At 45.6% G+C, this 19,910-nt stretch overlaps 1 protein-coding gene across 2 annotated transcripts in view; it reads left to right on the forward strand.

Annotated features, from left to right (window-relative positions):
• Window positions 1-19,910, forward strand: part of GALNT16 (polypeptide N-acetylgalactosaminyltransferase 16) — a 73,143-nt gene that overhangs the window by 27,105 nt on the left and 26,128 nt on the right. For both annotated transcript variants that reach the window (XM_006915157.3, XM_025049139.1), the window contains exons 2-3: window positions 15,678-15,835; window positions 19,277-19,375. In XM_006915157.3, coding sequence (XP_006915219.1) covers window positions 15,678-15,835; window positions 19,277-19,375 — 257 coding nt within the window. The remainder of the gene's footprint in view (window positions 1-15,677; window positions 15,836-19,276; window positions 19,376-19,910) is intronic.

The raw sequence follows: 19,910 nt of genomic DNA on the forward strand, positions 1-19,910 counted from the left end.
TTTCCCAGTGGAAAAAAACCCACAAATTTATATTGCATTCATAGGGCTTGGTGATTATGTTTTGGTTTACAAGGTATAATGGATCAGAGACAATTCGTGTTGGTTGACATGCTGCAAAAATCCCTCTACGTGCTTCTTCGGGTATATAGATAAGCTTTGTTTGTTTGTTTGTTTTTAGGAGATACCAAGAACTAGAGTTGCTAGATAGGAGGGTGTACAGATTTAACATTCAGGTAGGCAGCTACTGCCAAATTGCCCGGCCCTCCGTGGGGCTGTCCTCCCAGGCTCTCGGCAGTCTCTCTCATCTTGTCAATTGGCCCCCACATGGTTCTCAGGTGCATAAATGAGATTGGTTTGTGGTACAGCTACTTGAGAAAGCCATTAAACGGAGTGGGTGACCAACTTGGAGTTGACAAAATACTCCTGTATCCCATCCCCACAACCCCTTCCTGCCCCATTCAGCCATCCTAAAGGCATAGATCTGAGAGGTACCAACTTTGGATTTCCCTGCTGGTCTTTCTTCCTGTTCTTGGAACCCTCCCAAGTCTAATGCTTTTCAGCAGTACTCAGTGTGCAAGAAATTCTTCCTCGGCATCATATTCTCTTACGCACGCATTCACGCACGCACACACACAGCTTTAGAAGCGCTTGCTGTGCAGCAGTACCCTGGGAGTGCTGAGCTAGATTCTATCCCCGGCTTTGTCTCTTTTAAAAAATAATCTATATTTAACCACTTTGGTCCTAAAGGGAATTAGCCAAGCCAAGGCTCCAGTGAGTGCCAAAGGCTGGGGATTGCACCAGTTCTGAACCTGAAGTCCAAGAATGGACCTCAGGGAGTCTGTGAACCTCTGAAACCACCTGCAGCAGTGTTTGGTTTTCTGTGTGCTTTTTTTCTGAGGAGAGTCCATAGCTTTCACCTGGGCCTCAGAGTAGGTATATGACCACCCTGCCCTCCCCCCCCAACCCAAAATGGTTAAGAGTCACTGTCACAGGGACACAGTAAGTAGCTACTTCAAAAGCAGGCAGAGTAAAGGAATGGCATTCTAGAATCTAGAGAGGAGTTCTTAACAAGTAGGGGCAAACTGTATGCAAAATTTTGTGTGAATATACCTTCTAAGACTAGGACACAGAGATTTTTCATTAAATCCCCAAAGAGTGTATAACTCCCAAATTTAAGACTTTAATGATGTTAAGTATTAATGTCATCTGAAAGGAAAAGTATTTCTAATAGTAATTAATTGTTTCCAAAATGAAATTGCATTTAGTTCATTGTAAATAAAAACCTGAAAAAATTTTCTGGAAATCTAAGAATCACGTATAATCCCAACATCCAAAAATAATAACTTTTTTTTAAGGTTCTTTTAGAGTGTCTGGTATCTGTCTGCCTATCTCTCATCCTTTCTTCATATACTTGCATGTATGTGTATATGCAAACTTAGACTCATACTGATTTTTAACATGGTTTTGTCAAATTATTTTATGAGCACTGTCTCCTGTTGTTAAATCATCTTTTAATGCAGTGTTTTTCAGTTTTAAGTGATTTCAACCAAATCTTACTCATAACTCTAAAATATAAAATAGATTAAAAAAAAAGTTCTAGCTAAAGCATAGGGAAACAGGAAACAATTTGAAAGGCCCTGCGCTAAAAACATGAGTTTTACTGGCTACATAGCATTCTATTATGTGGAGGTGTAGGGTGACTAGATTTAGCAAATAAAATTATAAGATCTCCAGGTAAATTAGAATTTCAGATAAACGATGAATAATTTTTTAGTATAACTATGTTCCAATTTGAATTTCAGATAAGCAAAGAATAGTTTTATAGAATAAGTATATCCCATGCAATATTTGGGACATACTTGTCCTAAAAAATTATTTTTTATTTATCTGAAATTTTAATTTAACTGGGCATATCTCCTATTTTACATGGTAACCTTATGATGTGTCATAGTTTATCTAACCAAGCTTCCATTGTCGGACATTTAGATCGTTTCCATTGTTTTACTAAAAAATATGTAGCAGGTTATTTTTGCACCCACATCTTCATATGTTTATTATTTTATAACATTCTAGAATCATATTTGCTAGATCAAAGGTTGTACACACTTTAAAGGCTCGTGATATATTTGCCAGTTGTCCACACTGGAGTGTACTCTCAAGAGCTGTGTATGTGAGCACCTGTTTCTGAAGGGGTTAAATGTACGTCAGTCCATTATTAGTGGTTTATGTTGGCTTGTTGCGCTGCCTCGGTGAGACCCTGAGACATTAAGCTTCAAGGCTGGCAAGTTTGACCCGTGAGATCCAGGATAGCCAAAAGGGACTCCTTAGCCCAACAGCATCTGGGCTCTTGGGGTCAGGGGTCAGAGCTGATAAGACATAGGGTAGAGATGTGTGGGACTGTCAAAGGAGAGGGGTCACGGTGACCCATTTCACCCAGGAGAAGTAAAAGTAAGCTGTAAAGAGCTAGGCCCATTGTAAGGCAGCTTGTGTTCCATAAAGACAACCATTCCAAGGAGGGGAGAGGCTACAGAGGAAAATTCTCAGAGGGTTTTTTTTTTTCACTTAAATAAATTAAAATTACGTAAACATAGTAATAACAAAAAGGATGGAAAATCACCCGTAATCTCTCCATCCTAACAAATTGCTATTTTTATTTTGCAGTATGCCTTTTTTGTCACGGTCCATCATTTTTATATATCTGCAATCACAGAGTATATACAATTTTTATTCTGCCCTTTCCTCTCATTATTGAGCAAGCATTTTTCTGTGCTGCTCCAGAGCTTTCATAGCTAATATTGTTAATGTTATTTTTTTCTCGATTTCACAGGTAATAATTATTCATTAAGACAAATTAGAACATTCAAATAAACAAAAATGAAATCACGATGTACATATTAATTTGTAGCCTGCTTTTTTCCCCCTGAACTGTGTATGGTGAACATCTTTCCATTGTTTAACAGAGCACATTTCTACATCTTTTTAAATAATTGCAGTGTATTCTCTCAGAGGGATGTACCATAACTCATTGAACCAATTCTGTTACTGGAAATCTAGGGTTTTTTCTCTACAATCTTTTGCTCTTATAAATAGAACTCATTTTTAACCATTTCCTTAGGACAGAGTTCTAAAATTGAATTATACGTACACATCTTTTTCAGACTCTTAATACATACTGGTAAATTTACCTCTGGAAGATTTATACCAGTTTATACTCCCTCTAATAATGAATAAGAGTGTACTTATTTTTCCATAGTTGTATCAATTTTTTGTAAATGATTGCCAAATATTCTTTTCAGTTGATGGAACATAATTTACTTATTCTTTCCCCTGCTGTTGACATTTAGATTGTTTTCAAATTTCCATTCTTATAAATAAGATAGTCGTGAACATCTTTGTGCCTAATATTTGTCTATAATGAATTATAGGATTAAAATAGGAATCCTCAATAAGAAGGCATATTTACACATGTAACTCCCTCCTTCCAAAGGTTAAATTTAAATCTTCTGAGTATATGGACAGAATAAAATAGAAAAGGCCGTGCGCCAAAGGATATAGCACTAGAAAGGTACTGCCAGACTGTTTTCTAAAAGGGTACTAATTTAATAACCATTCTGGTGGCTTAAAAACAATTTAATGTAATATTCAAAGATATTAGTCAAGGAAGAAAAGCATTCTATAAACCCATGATAATGTCATTCCCCACAAAGGACTCCTCAGTCACCCATTTCTGGTTTGGTGACCAAAACTAGCATGCCCACCTGCCTATCTCATACATTTGGCAGAAGCCGCTAGTGGGACTCCCAGGTTACCCCCACTTCCTGCGACTCCCCCATTCTAGAAATCCTTTGCATTCTTACCTCCTGTCCAAAGCTCAAGGCCCCAGAGGGAGCCGGTATAATTTTGGTGACAATCAGAGCTGCTGACCATTCTTCCAGCTCCCGCAGAACCAGGGCCTCTGAGGCACAATATACATACCTTCTTGATGTGACGAACATCCCCCGGAGCACCTACTGTGTATCAAGCAGAGCCGTAGGTCCCATATAAAGAAGGTTTTGGAGGTCTTCCATCATTTTCAGTAAACACGTACTGAAGAATGATGGACGGAATGGATGTTGTTACAGATCACTTAATGTTCAAGGTGGAGGTGGCTGCAGAAATCATCTTGCTTAATCTCCCTTCTTTTATACAATCATTTAGTGAGGGCTCGCATGGGCCAGATGTGATGATTCCGTTTAATAAGCTCGACACTCCTGGGCTGTAAGTATCATTACCTTCTTTCTGCAGCTGTGGAAACGGCTACTCTTAGAGGTTAACTCAGGTGCTGCAGAATGGCCTGTGGGTTAGCCTGACAGCCACTTTCAGCATTCCTTGGCCTACCTGCCTTCTTTTCAAGTAAGTTACTAAGTTAAGCACTCCACACCAGGTACTGTAGAAAAGTTTTTTAAAAAGCTCAAAATGGACCAAATGGAAAAGGAAATGGCACTAGTCAATCGCCTGTGTGCCTGAGTACCAATCTCTTCAGAGTGTTCTTCTGTGATTAGTGCCTGCAGTACAGATAAGGTTAATGGCCCTTGACTCAGGCTTGGCTTCTTAGCGCCCTCTCAATTCCATTTTTAATTGTTAGGACTGGGCTTTGGGGAGAAATCAGGAAAAATCAAGTTGGGTGTCCAAGCATCACCTGAACAGTGAATTCACCTGCACCTGTGACAGCACTTCACCCCCCTCCACACTAGGGCTCAGCCCTGTATGTTGCTCCCTGCCCTCCTTAACTTTGAAAGGTAGCAGAACGTGCCGCCCTCAAATATGCCACTTTGCTATATTGATTATTTAGAGCTGTAGGCACTTGAAAAGCAGCAAATGCTGAGAGAGGATTTCTCTGAACTTCCCTTATCTGACTAAAGTCTGATCCTCCAAAAGGAACTCACTTATCACTGGAGAGGAGACTAAAAGTCAGCACCACATCCAGACACATGTTGTCACAAATTATCATACCTCTCTTCTTCCAAGAGTGCATTTATCTTTCCTAAAAGTCATTTACTTTCCCCTAAGAGGCCTACATCCCCTTTCCCTATTAAGATTGTATTTAATACTGAATTCTAAGCCACCTTACTAATTTTTCCCCGGTATCTCCCATCTATACATGAAGTCTACCTGTTAAGAAACTTCTCTTTTTCTCTTGTTAATCTGTCTTTTAATACAAAATCTCAGCTAACTACTCAGAAGGATAGAGTAAAATTATTTTCCTCCTCTACAACTTTCCCTCCCTCTCCTTCAGAAGTAACCAGTTCTTGGCTTGGAATTCTGCCCCAAATGTTACAGCTGAGAAAGGGCTTACTTTTCATCAATTTATTTATCCTGACATTCGCTCTGAAGATGATGATATTGACAATAACAATATTAGCTCAACTTTTTTTATCTTAGGCAGAGAAGAATTAAAGTTCATCTGGTTTTTTAAAAATAATTTTATTATAAAAAGTAATGCTTATTTATAAAAAACCGGACTTGTACAAAATGAAAGCTAAAATTCTTCGGTCTTTCTGCTCACTCCCGTGCCATTTTCTGGAGGTGACCACTGTTTAGAAGTTTGCCATTTATTTTTCTGATATATTTATGCATTTACATATGCATATATTTATGAACTTTATACAAAATGAATAATACTTCACACACATAACTTATTCCTTCTAACATTTGTTTAGAATTCTACTATAAGGATAAACTATAATTTTTTTAATCACTCCTCTACTGATGGGCATTTAAATTATTTCCAGCATTTTTTTTATAAATACTACTGTAATTAATATACTTCTACATGTTATGTACTCGTGTGAGCTTAATTGTAGAGTTAATGCCTAGAAATGTCAGGTGATCCTATAAGGTGTATACTGGGACCGTCTCAGGAAAATCAGGTATATGTTTACTGAAAAATGGAACTTCTACTGAGTCAAAAAGTAGTATTTAAAATGCTGATGTAGTGCTGGCTTTGGCAGCGCATATACTGAAATGCTGATGTTGTCAGACAGCCTTGATGATGCCAATTTATAATCCACCAACATTCAAGAGCACCTATTCAGATTTTCAAAATACTGAGCATTATACTAATAATTATTCTTTTTAAATTTTATTTTATTTAAAAATTTTCAGTTACAGTTGACAGTCAATATTCTTTTATATTAGTTTCAGGTGTGCAGCATAGTGGTTAGTCATCTTCCCGATTAGTCTAGTACCCACTTGGCACCATACATAGTTATTACAATATTATTAATTATATTTCCTATGCTGTACTTTACATCCCATGACTATTTTGTAACTACTAATTTGTACTTCTTAATCCCTTTATCTTTTTCACCCAGCCCCCATCCCTCTCTCATCTGGCAACCATCAGTTTGTTTTCTGTATCTAAGAGTTTATTTCTGTTTCATTTTTTTTGTTTATTTTGTTCTTTGGATTCCACATAGAAGTGAAATTATATGGTATTTGTCTTTGTCTGATTTATTTCACTTAACATACTACCCTCTAGGTCCATCCATGTTGTTACAAATGGTAAGATTTCTTTTTTTTTAATGGCTGAGTAATATTCCATTGTATATATCACATCTTCTTTATCCATTCATCTATTGATGGGCACTTAGGTTGCTTCTATATCTTAGCTATTGTAAATAGTGCTGTAGTGATCATAAGGGTGAACTAATAATTATTCTTGAATTTGCCATACAAATTAGCAAGAGATAGTATCTTGTTTGAATTTGTATTTATTAATAATCAATGAGGCTGAACATTTTTTCTTATTATTGGTCTTTTTGTTTCATATTTTTACAAACTACTTGTTTATGTCCTTTATGTCTACTTTTTTTTTGAATTATTGGTCCTTATTGATTTGTAAGAGCTCTTTGGAGATTAAAGAAGTTAGTCCATTGTTGGCATATATTTGGCTAATATATTTTTTTTCCACTGCGATGTTTTTATTTTGACTTTGGATGTTTTTAGCCTTAAAAATTTTTTAAGTCTTTATATAGATTTTTTTAAATGACATTTGGATTTTATGTCCAAGATTACAAAAAACAAAAACAACTAAAAGTAACCAATTTTTACTTTATATTTTTTAGATTTTTTTTTAAATTTAAATTTTGAGGCACCTAAATTTTATTTTAGTTTAAGAAACAAATTCAGCTTTATTCGTTCCATGTTGTCAAGTCACTTTTCTTAACACCATTCACTGAATAGCATGTCTCTCCCATCCCGTCATTTGAAGTGTAGCTATATCTTATGTAAACCATCTATTTATACTTAGGTCTATTTCTGACCTCTCTGTTTTCTTTTATCGATCTATTTGGTCTTATATAACAGTAGTAGTATCTTGCTATATAAAGTCTACAGTCTTTAATATGTCTTAATATCTGGTAGGCCCATTTCCCTATCTTTACTTTTTTTTTCAGATTTTCCCTGATTGTTCACTCCTGTTTAAACTCTTCCAGTGGAACCCTCCCCCACCCACTAACATGGTTGTTATTTCATCAGGATTGCATTGAGTTTGTAGATTAAGCTAGGGAGGACATACCTTTATATCACTAAGACTTTTTCAAGAATAAGCTATGTCTTCCTTTTTTAGGTTCTGTTTAATTACAGGGCAGCCGTCAAGGAAAACATGGAAGAACAGATATAATAAGTGGTTTGTTTAGATTTCATGACATTGCACGACGCGGTCACTGTGCTGTTGCTCATTAATAATGTATGGTTCTGTGCGCTATGCAAAAGTGAGTGAACGTGGTGCCTGACAGCGCATTTCCAGTGACTCCAGCACCTGCATCTGTGACACACCAATCAGGTAATCTGTGTCTCTGATTTCTCACTGAATAAAGCTGCATCTTCAGCAGACCCCAAAAGCGATCAAAAGGGCTCTATCCATTAACAAATATCGGTCTTATCCCCATTTCTAGATTTTATGGCCACTTTCTATATTGTGCCTAGATAAAATGCTAGGCTGCAGCAGGAGGTACCAGTCCAGGGGCATGGTCCTCTTGAAGGGACAAGTCGTACCTGCCCCAGAGGTGGCCCTCAAAAAAAAGTCACACAGGAGGCAGGCTGCTTTTTCCCAATTCACCTACCCCTCCTCCTTTTTCTTTTTGCTTAATTTGATTTTAAAAGTCTGCCTCTGTTGTGCTTTCTTCCATCGGTAGGTGGAACCTATTTCATTATTAGTCATAAACCATAGGTAATGTACTTCTAAGCTTGACCCACAATGCCAATAATGTACTGCATCGGCTACTACTCTAATTTAGCTTTTTGTTATGAAAAGTGTTATAAACTGAGGTGCCTGGCCCATGATCTGGGTCTTGCTGAGTTCTGATGGGTTGAATGTGATCCTGGCCCAGCTGATCTTAACTTAGTGGGTTGGGCAGAAAGCTGTCGCCACCCTTGAAATACTCATACTGTATGTGTTCTATGTATTACATGGCCTATTATTTTTATTTTTCCAGCAGGTGGAAACTGAGCTGTCACACCACATCTCTAGGGAGGACCACCCTTAGAGTCCCTCTATCCCTGGATGGCCTCTGATAATACCTGATAGGTTCAAGTTCAGTAGGTTCTGAAGTGAAACACCTGAAGTGCAATGATAATTTATAAACATTGACATAGTACACTTGTATGACTAGAGCAGAACAGTGGTGACCTGCATCATACGTTAGCCAAGAGGATGTTGCTGGGGCCTAGGGCGCCCCGGGGTTGCCCTGCCTCAGCAATTCTTCCTGCTGGCTTCCTTTCTCACAGCTGCAGAGCGTGGCAATTATGGTTGGGGGATTGGTACCATCAAGCAGACAAGAGCTGGAACAGGAATTGGCTTTGTCTCCCCTTCGCGTGACTGCAACAGAAGATCATCAAGACCCTGAGGGTATTCCTGGCTGGGAAGACCAAGGAGGGCCTGGGCCGACCCAGGGAAATTTGGATATGTGCTGTTTTGGTCTGAGTAATGCACTCTTGTACTTTTCATTTTTTCTATAATCTTTCTATCCATAAGCAAGTGTTCCCATGCCCATGTCAGGCCAAGAGATGACAGCACTGAGCAAATCCCCATCTGAGCCACAGACTGATGCTCTGAACCCTGAGCCCAGGAGGGAGGCAGCCTCCAGGCTGCACTCGTTAGGACCTGGTCGTGTTGTAGGTGCCAGAGTCCAGCTTGCTTTGGAGCCGAAGGACTCACAATTGGAAGCGGGGTGCCAAGCACATCTGGTCTCAGGAGTCATCTGAAGGCGCACAGAGGAAGCTCTGTGCTTAGGCTCTACAGCCAGACAGCCTCAATTCTAATCCCAGCCCAGACACTCAGCAGCTGTGTGACCTTAGGCATGTTGTTTTATCTCTCTGGGCCTCAGTTCTCACCCCTGTAAAATGACAAGCACTTATTTGGCAGGAATTCTTGGAGATAGAAGTAAGCACCTAGCCTAATGCCCAGCTCACAGCAGACCCTCAATGAGCAGTGAGCATTAGCTCATTACTGTAGAAGAGACTCAATCTTTCCTCATACCCTGCAGAGGTGTGGTTTGGAGGGTAAGGCAAGATTCTGGGACTCTTCGCAGACTGAGGAATGCTCTACTCCAGCTGGGTAAACTGATAAGCAGGTGGAAACTGAGCTGTCACACCGTATCTCTAGCGTAGACCACCCTTAGAGTCCCTCTATCCCTAGATGGCCTCTGGGCCAGGCAAAACATAGAAAATGAGACCCAGGGAGCTTGTGACCTGGAATCCACCTGGATCTGAGCACAGACCCTCTGGAATGTGAACCCGATGTCTTGTCCCAGCCTTGAATAGAGGACCCTATTTGGCTCAGATCCCTAAGGGAGTGGGCAGTGCACCCTCTTCTTTTCTGGTGAGACTACTTGTGTCATAAAACTGTGCAGTCATCAGCGCCCCTGGAAAAGTCAGGTCGTTGTGGGGAATCTAACTGGAAGCCCAAATTTGGCTTCCCAGGCAGCCCCTACCCTGTGCTCCTGAGTAATTAAACCAGAGCCTCCTGGGCCTGTGGGCATGGGTGGTACAAGGTGGTGGTTTCCATTGCAGCCATGGAAGCTCTAGCTGAGTTGCGGTTGGCTCTGCTAATGGTGAAGCTCTGGGTCAGTACAAATAGAGGCCAAAACACCAGACTCGTGGCGAGGGGCCTTGGGAAGGGGATCAGGGCACATGGTCTCTAAGGGCCATCTTCATTCTTGGTCCTGTGATTCCACCAGACCATAACTAGCAGTCATTCACCATCCTGCATCTGTTTAAAGCAGCCTTGGTAACACACTGGAACCTTCTGGAGAGCTTTAAGAACTCCTGATGCTTGTGTCCCACCTGCACAGTTTCTGATTTAATTAGTCTTGGGAAAGGCCTTGGCACCAAGATTTTTAAAATCTTCCCAGATGATTCTAATGTGCCACTGGCAAAAAGGCAGATGAGCTAATAATAATCAATAATTACAATTTAAGTGCCAGATACTACGCTAAGCATGTTATCTATATTATCTCCTTTAGTCCTCCCAAGAATCCCCATTTTCCAGATGAAGAAGCATGCTCAGAAAGGGTAAGAGAGCAGTAAGCACTGGTCTCTTACCCTATCCCAGGGCTGCCAGATTTCAAAAGCCAGGCTGGTAAACCCTACAATAACTGCCTTTGAGGCAACGTGAAGAGGAAGACCGGGACATGTCTGGGGCAGGCCCCTCAGGAACTGTTGGTACCCTAAGAGTTTCCCCTGTACCCAACATGAGGTTCCTGGCTCTTCATTGGCTAGTTGGAGCACTGGCAGGACAAGTGGGGTTGGCTACTTCCCCAGAACCCAGCGACTCAAGAAGCCCTGGGGGACCCGCCTTTTCATTTGGGAGAGGTGGAACCTGAGACTTTGTGCTCGGAGAGATGGTGAATCATGAACTTAGTTTCCCAGTTCTCGTAATGAATGGCAGTCTTTCAACTTGGGACATAGCATCAGGTGAGATTTCGTTCCCAGGGGAGAGGTAGGGAATCACATTTTGTTCGCCAGGTGTTTTGGGTTTAAAGCAGACTCAGAAAAAAAGGAGGCATCCATAAAATAGGACCAGAGCTTTTTTATTTGCAGTTTCATTGAAATTTAGCGAAAGGCAAACCCAGCAGGTACCTGTTTTACTGGCAGTAAAAGGAAATTGGACAGCAGTTATTTAAAAGGAGTTGGAGTTGTTTAAATCTAAAATGTAGGGGTAAGCGTATGTTTTAAAAGAAAGTTTACGAGGCTTGGGGATTTGGGTTGAATTGTTTTTGATGAATATGACATGGAAAATATTTTCTTTTCTTATTTTAAACTTTCCCCTTTGCTGTTTGTTTTCTAAATTTAGCGGTCAAAAAGAAATATGCAAATATAGCTGGGAAAAAAAAACTGGAACAAGTCAGGCAAGTTTCAAAGTTTGGTCGATGTGATAGACTGAAAATAAAACTCTCCAAGATGAGAAATAATTCTTCTCATTTTATAGAGCAAAGTCATTATTTCGGCTTAAACAATTTCAGATGTGATTGACCTTATTAGACGTGGAAGTGCTGGATCTGGCACTTCTCAAACGGACAACAAAGACCGGGGAGGAGGTGGCTGCCTAAATGTCAGCCAAGAACTCTCTGCAGGAGACTGGAGGGCTGTGGGAGGTTCATCAGGCTGTCACTCACCACCTCCCCAACCTTGTTCCTGCTCATGGCAAATCAAGGGTCTGTTACACCATGGTCTAGGTGGAACCCCCTGCCCAAAGCCTGACCACAGCCCTGCCTTCTAGGGAAGGCTGGGAATGAATGCCCTACCCAGCTCTGGGCTCAAATCACTGGGCCAGATGCCAGAGACCAGCCTCATATCTTAGAGTGGATGGCTGCCACCTACATACCATGTCATTGTGGCTCATTTGTGGGTTTTTGTTTATTTTGTTTCTTACTTTTTGAGAATGGTTTTTTATTTATTGAAAGAACTGCGGACTGACATCTCTGAACTTTTAGTCATTAGAGAAGAATATTCAACTCAAACTAGTTCAAGGAGAAAGAGAGAGAGAGAGAGAGGGCAAGAGCCACTGAAAGTCATGTGATGTGTCAGAGGATCCCATTTATTATCTGTTTTCTCCTCAATTGATCATAAGTAAGTTGAGAGCAGAGACGATATTTAGGTATTCATTCATTCACTCATTCACTCATTCATTCCTTTATTCAGGAAATGCCCGCTCAATACCTACTATGTGTCAGGTGCTTGGAGCTCAAAGATGAGGAGCTCACCATCTAGTGGAAAAGAAAGAAGTAAAGCACAACTGCCAGTGCCATGTGATATAAGAGCTCCATGAACACCCCCTCCAGAAAGGGCAGTGCAGGTCCCATCAGTGACTCCAAGTGGCTCCAAGCCCAGGATCTCAGACTTCTCAGGCTGATCCAGATATAGCTCCTCATGGCCCCACAGCCTAAAGCCAAAGGACACATTTACCCCTCACATGCTGATATGCTAAGCAAGCAGCGTGGTGGGAAAAGGAGATAGCAACACATTTTCCCTTTAGGAGAGGGGAGAAGGGGAACGTCATTCACTGGTCACCAGTTCGTGGTGTGTGCACTGACTCCGGACTCCTGCCCCAGCTGGGGTTGGGGTGGGGTGAGCCTCCATGGCCACTTCTCCAGCTACCTGTACTCTAAGGTTAGGTGTGCAGGGGTTATTCATGACCCTCCATGGCTGTGCCTTGTGTGGGATGGAGAAGGAAAGGGGCCAGATTCCTGGATTTCTCCTCTGGAGACCATACTGCTTTTTGCTTATTTCTGTCTTCGCAGCCTTTTGCACAGTATCTGCACATACAGACTTTCAGTAACTAGTGGGATGCCCATAGGATACCACCTGTGGATACCCAGGGCGGGGATCTGAATCAGGCTGTGGAGCATGGGGGAGAGCATCAGGGATGGCCCTTGGGTTTGTGGTTTGGAGGATCTGGAGGATGGGACTGCCCATCTCTGCAACAGGCAACTAAGGAGAAGCAGCTGCTTTAGGCATCAGTGAGGAATTCATTTTGAGGTGCTGAGTTAGAGGTACCCATGGGACATTCAAAGGCCTGGAAGTCTCCAGATCAAAGAACAGGGCCGAAGGGAAAGGAGAGTTGGAATGCTGGAAGAAAATGAGCTGTGGGTGGGCGTGTGAACTGGGGGTAGATTCCAAGGAAGAAGAGCTCTGGGCGGTGATGGGTGAGGCCAGGAAGGCACTGGATGGAGAGAAAGCGATAGCCCCACAGAAGTCACATCCCACCCTTCCTCAGTATCCCCTCCACTTGGCTGACTCGAAGCCAACCAGTTTTTCAGCTCCAAACCCTGGGGACTGCTGGGTCAATGTGAAAGCAGAGCTAAGACCTCTGGGAGGGGGCAGGCCTTGTGTTTCCATGGCACCATCTTCGCAGGTGAAGGGTCTAACCTTGGAGGAGGGCTGGACCATCAGAGGCTGTGGGCCTGTGGGAGGGAGCAGCGGATGTTTCCTGACAGCATCTATAAGGATGTCTAGCTCAGTTTTGAGGCCCTGAGAGGGACTTCTCCAATGTGCCTTGGCCTGAGCAGATGCCCTTCCGCAACATTCCCTATGGCCCTGAGGAAGCTTTGAACGAGGTGCAGGAAGGCTGCAGACTGGGGTCGGGGGGACAGTCTCAGAAGCATTCCTTCCACTTCCTGGCACATGGGAGGTGTTCAGTGAAGCTTTGTCAAATGAATGGGTAGATGAATGAATGAGTGAATTCAAGCATTTGTAAACGAATGAATGCTCAGGTGATTCTTAGAACTCCCAGAAGGGTGCCCCAGTGACTGGTAGATGGGTGGCCCTCCGTCAATGTTTATTGGGCGATAGGTGAGTGTGGGATGAGGGCTCAAAGGTTTCCTGAGCCCAAAGAGTAGCCATAAGTTCTAAATAAATAAACGTTATTCCCACAGTGGACTTGAAGGATAATTCGTGGCATACTCTCCCTTTGGGAGCTTCTGCAGATTTTCTTTTGTTTTAGCTCCTCCGCCATCAGCTGGGGACTGCTTTCCATCTCCCTGACCCTGATCTGGGAGGAAGAGGGGTCGAGTTAACACATTCTTTTCCCGGATGGGAAGGACATAAAGGATCTCCCTCATTCTCACTTTCAAAGTTGGACAGCTTGGGTCCTTCTAGTAATGCAGGGTTCAAGTCAGAACATTCTCTCTCTCCTTTCCCTCCTTCCTTCTTTCCCTCTGTCTGTCTTTCCTAAAATGGATTTCGAGACTATGGGGGCTCTGCTACATCTGTCCAGTCCTTTGCATGGCACTAACTCAGAATGTCACAGTGTGGCAGCTGCAGCTATTGTCACCACCCTGAGCACAGACACCCTAAGTATCTGTCTATAGTAGTGGACTCAATGAAATCTCCCTCACTGGTCCTTATCTCAGGGAGATCAGGGACTGGTCCTAGGACAGGATGTGCAACCGGAAGCGGGAACACTACCGAGTGGCCTCCTTTAAGGGAGTCAGTGCTTCCTGGAGCCTTCTGCATTCCTGTCTGGCGAGATTGGGAGCTGGGCTCTCAGGGGGACATGGAGGCCCTTGGCTGTTGGTGGATGTCCCTGGCATCACCTAACACATTGGTTTCCTTTCCTGCAGGCCCAGCTGCCTTCCTGATGGTATCATCTCTCTGGGGACTAGGCCTGTGACAGAGTCCTCCTTTAGGGGTTCTGTGCATGGACAATTCTCACCTGCCTTCCTACTGCTTCTGTGTGCCCATGGCTCCCACCCAGGCTGCTGGTCAGGATGGAGTCAGGAGGCACTCAATTGATATTTCAAGGCGCTCCGGGGAACATTCAGCCAGCAGTTTGGTTCAAATACTGAGGTGTCGGCATCTATCCATTCATCTCAGATGTGTCCTTCCCCAGCGTCTTTCATGGGGGGACTTTGGGAGCACAGAGCAGGGCGTGGCTAAGAGAGGGGACGCTGGGCCATGGCATCTGTTATTCATCACTCCCCAGCACTTAGCATGGGAGCACCAAGTAGATCTGACATGAGGCTATTTCAGCAGCACACGCAAGTCTCTGAGAAGAGGTATCATTTTCTGTGCACTTGACTTCTAGCAGCCCTGGCAATAGCCTGTGAGGGCCTGCTTATCCTCACAGGTAGTTCTCTGTGTAGCAACTTGTCTAAGCCCTTGGTGTTTAACTCATCGTGCCTAGCCCATCGTCAGGCCCAAGTTCACCCCTAGGAGACTGTTGATCTGCTGGTTGATTGGCAACCTCCAGCCTTGTTGGTGATCCCCTCAGGATACCTCATTTTGGGGGTCTGATACGCTCCAGAGTTGTCCTCTCTATATCCAGCACAGAACAACGATTAAGAGTGTGCGTTTCAAAGTTTAAACGATGAGTTTGAATCCAGAACCTGTGACTTACTAAGTCTCCCCTTGAGCTTTTTGAAAAATAGACTTTATATATTTTAGAGCAGTTTTTTGAGCAGAAAGTATGGAGAGTCCTCACATACCCCTTCCCCCTCCTCACACACAGCTACTGTTCTTAACTTCTCGAGCCTCAGTTTCCTCATCTGTACAGCAGGGGCGGTAATGACTTCTTGCTCATGGAGTTGGGGTCAGGTACAAATGAGGTCTTGCAAGTGGCTCCCACCTGTGCTTACTAATTAGTGGCTACTTTATCCTCTTGCCTGTGGCCCCACTGATGCTGACCTTTGTCTCAGGTGACAGGAACACCCTCGAGGGGCTTTGATGAGAAGGCGTACCTGGCGGCCAAGCAGCTGAAGGCGGGAGAGGACCCCTACAGACAGCACGCCTTCAACCAGCTGGAGAGTGACAAACTGAGCTCTGACCGGCCCATCCGGGACACCCGCCATTACAGGTGTGGCCTCTTTTGTGCTGATGGAGAAAGAAAGGGCCAACCCCAGGTAGCCTGTTTCCTTTCAGGATTTAAGAAACGAGGAAGATTTCCTTAGTCTCCATCTAGTTATTGGGACATTCAAGTCCTCATCCTCAGCTGTTTTCCTGACGCCTCTTTACTTCATTGCCCTGCCAAGGGCCTGAGAAGGCCAAGGAGACCTTCCCAGCTGGGAGGCCCCTCAGCACCTCAGTCTGAAGTCCCAGTGAGAGTGACCTGCCAGGGGACCACAGGAGGTCCAAGGGGCTAGGCAAGCCAGGTGTTCCAGATGCCCTGCTGTGGAGCCTGAGGTGAAGAGGGACCACCCGCTCTGCCTACACTGTGGAAACAGCACAGTGCTGTGTGCACTGCCCATTGCCACCTCTTTCCTTCCTTTCTTCCTGCCCCGTTGCTACCTCTTCCTCGAAACTCCCAGGAAGTCTTCCCGGCCTTGCTCTTAGTTCTCCCAGGGTGATAGGTATGGGAGGCTATAAATCAAGGATCAAGGACACCTTCCACGCTAATTCCAGCTCCTACAATTCTCATTGTGAGTGACTGACCTTGGGCAGGTCACCAACCCCCCTTGGTTCAGGCCCTTGTTGTGTCCTGTCTGGATTATATAAGCCACCACCTCGTCTCATCTCTTCCTGCCCTGACCTACAAGAACAGTCTGAGCTCCTTCGTCTGAAGAGTGAGGGGCACCCCCTCTCCCCTCGGACCTCTGCTCCTTTTCGCCTGGTGTTGAACGCTCCCCCAATCCTGAACTTTTCCTGTCTCGCTCCTCATCTTCCCACATGCTGTTCCCTCTGCCTGAACCGTGTCCCCCGCTCCTCCCCACCTTTACAGCTCTCCTCGGTGTCCTCTCCAGGGAAGTTTCCTTAGCAACACAGGGTGCTTTGGGGACCTCCTCTACACTCTGTGCAGACAGCTAACAGGGCAGCAAGGGATTGCTGGAGCTGACCTACCCATGTCCCTGCATGGGCTCTGTTGGACCCAGCCGTGTATCCAGTGCCAGGCTGGTCCTAGTTTGAGGGTAGGCGAGAATGACTGGGGTCAAGGTTGTGTTTCCTTCTGAAGCAGCTACTCCACAGCCCAAAAGGTGTATGTGAGCTCAGAGTGCAGAAGGGGGCCTGATTTTAGCACCTTTCTTGTCACTCATGGAGGTGTGCCTGAAGGCCACGTGGAGTTCGGGGAGCTCCAGACTATCCTTAACCACAGCACTGTCGGCCTCCAGAAACCACTCGTGCTACCAAATTGGGTAATAATCCTGCTGCTCAGAAGGCTCCCACCCAGGTCTAACAGCTAGTTCAGGCCCCAGGAATTCTTTCCCTTTCAGTCATGGGGCAGTCTCCCCTCATGCCTGCACGGTGGGGCCTTCCAGGTTATATCTATACAACTCCACTTGAAGAGCTTTTGTGGGCAGCCCTGACCACGGCCAAACTAGGTCCAAGGCCTGGAGGTTCTGCTGACCCAAATCTGTGAACTGAGAGTCTGGCCTGGATCACCTCTGCCCTCCCTCCCACCCACCCAACTCAGCCTCCTCAGGTGTTCACTGAGGAGCTTAAAGTGGGAGTTCCTCTTGCGGTTACACGTTTATTAAAATGAGGCTTCATCTCCAAGGCAGTGATGAGTTGGGGAGGCCCAGTGCTGCTGCCCGGCCTTCTCAGAAACCCAAGGTGGATCAGGAGTGTGTGTGTGTCTTTGTGTCCGTGTGTCTGTATGTGTGCACGTGCATGCACGCGTGTGTGAAGGGGGAGCAAGGGAGGTTCTGGCTTTGGTGGGCAGGACCTCCCATGGTGGAGCCAGATATTCTAGGGTGAACCACACTCTTGCCCTTGGCCTTCCAGGCTGCAGTGTCCACTGGACTGCAGGCTAGTTCCTGGTCCAACCCTCAGTCTAGGGGGCGCCCCTCAAGGGGAGCGAAGACAGACCTACCAGCTTCACAACCCCAAATTCGAAACATAGGCATGAGATGAACCTCTTCATAGGCCCTTGGTTCCTAGGAACTGCTGGATAAATCCCCATCATCACTGATATGAATCTCAGAGAAATGCAGGGTGGAGAGAGTTGGAAGGGGTAGGTGGGAGGAGGTCAAGCCTACCCTCCAGTTGGGGTGTGGGTATCTTGGCCACCTCAGGTAGAGAATGGACATTGAAATCCAGATTCCCCTTTTCCTGGCACTAAATGGTTGGGGTTCAAGGATAGAGACCTGGGGTTCCCAGAGGTATATGCTGGGGCGCTGGGCACCCAAGAGGTCGCTGCTTCTCTCAGCACTCTGCATCTTATTAGGTACCCCCAAGTCAGCATGCCTCTGGGAGGGTGAGCACTTAGGAAGCCTAGCTTCTCCAGGGACAGAGGTGACTTCCCTTGCCCCCGCTACTCCCTCCCATCCCCTCTCAAAGAGTATTTATTATTTTGAAGCCTCTCAGAATTTCTCCCATGGGGGTCCCAGGCTGGTGGACCTCCTGTCTGTCTAACCCGATCTGCTCTGCAGGGCAGGAAATGGGCCTGGGAATTCAGCTGTGAGCTGCTGTCAGTGGAATGAATGCTATAATGAAAAAAATAGTCACTGCCGGAATAGCAACTGTAACAAAGAAGATGCCATGAAAACCAGCGCCGCGGCTGCCTGCCCGCCGGCCCCAGGAGTGTGAACGAGCGCCTTCGCAGAAAGGCAGGGAAGGAGGCTGGCGGGAATGGATTGTTTTCATTCCCTTTCCCAAGGAAGGGGAGCCAGCGGGCCAAAAATGTGGTGTCTGGAGATGGCAAGCACAGAGCTGCTGCGAGGGAGTGGGCTGGTGGGAACTGCCTTTGGTGTCTTCTCGGAGGTTTCAGCTTCCTCCAGGAGTCCCAGAGAGGCTGCTCCCCTGCCTGGTGTCACCAACCGGCTGTTAGTGTTGGGCAGTGAGAGGGAGGAATTCACAGGACAGCAGGATGGGGGCGACTCCTTTCCAGTTCCTACCAAATGTCATGAGCCCAGAGAGGCAAAATAAGAAGCTCCAGGGCGTCAGAGACAAAAGAGAAGCTGTTTCCCTCCCCCCACCCCATTCTGTCTCTTGGCTGCTTTGTTGGGCAGGGAGTTCTGTCTGCTGGACCATGACTGGGTCCTGGGCCCGGTGCTGCCTGCACGCAGCCAGAGCCCTCCTAAACACTTTGGGGACTGTGGGCTCCCAGTGCTCTAGGTCTTTGGTGAAGAGCCCCCCTGGCATGGGAAGGTCCCCCAACCTGTGGCGTCCCTCTGAGGACTCCCGGTGGCCTGAGCAGGGTGGAGCCTGGGTGTGGAGGGGCAGCGCCCACATCCTGGCTTCAGGCTTGCCTTCTCTGCCCCACAGGGGTATTCCAGTGGGCAGCAGGCTGGACAAAGAAGCCTCAGCTCTGCCCCGAGGACACTCCTACAGCTGCCTTCTGACCTCTCTGCTCCCTTCTTAGTTGCCCGTCTGTGTCCTACTCTGTGGACCTGCCGGCCACCAGCTTCGTCATTACTTTCCACAACGAAGCCCGCTCTACCCTCCTGCGCACTGTGAAGAGGTGAGCCCCACCTCGGGACCCTCATCGCCATGGTGCTGCTTCCTGTGGCCTGGGGGTGGTCTGCTGAGCCCCTGGCAAGGGAGGACACCTGGAGGGTGCTGTGGCCAGATGGGGTGAAGACCAGTGGGCACTGGGAGGGGAAGTCTTGCCTTCCGAGAAGCTGGTGAATTAGGGTCAGGGAGACCCCAGAAGTCCAATTGTTAGTGAGATGCACAGTCCAACGAAAGGTCGAGTCCCCAGGATGAGGTCAGAAATGCGGAGGTCAGGAACCCAGAGAGGCAGGGATGGACATGGGGCCACAGGTGGATGGGTGCCAGGCCAGTAGGGGCCCATCAGTGATTATGAGAGAGGTACCCCTTCTGTTTTCCTAAGCGTGGCCCTGTGTTCACGTTCAACTCCTACTCGCCCTATTTCTTTAATGAACCTGGATGAGGACAGGGTTCAGAAAGGAGTGCCCAGTGGTATTCCAGGGATTAAAGGAGCTTGGGTTTCCTTTCTGAGGGAGTGAGGAAGAGGAGGGACAGTGGGAGGGAAA

This window comes from Pteropus alecto, unplaced genomic scaffold (genome assembly GCF_000325575.1).
Source record: "Pteropus alecto unplaced genomic scaffold, ASM32557v1 scaffold276, whole genome shotgun sequence".
Lineage (NCBI taxonomy): Eukaryota > Metazoa > Chordata > Mammalia > Chiroptera > Pteropodidae > Pteropus > Pteropus alecto.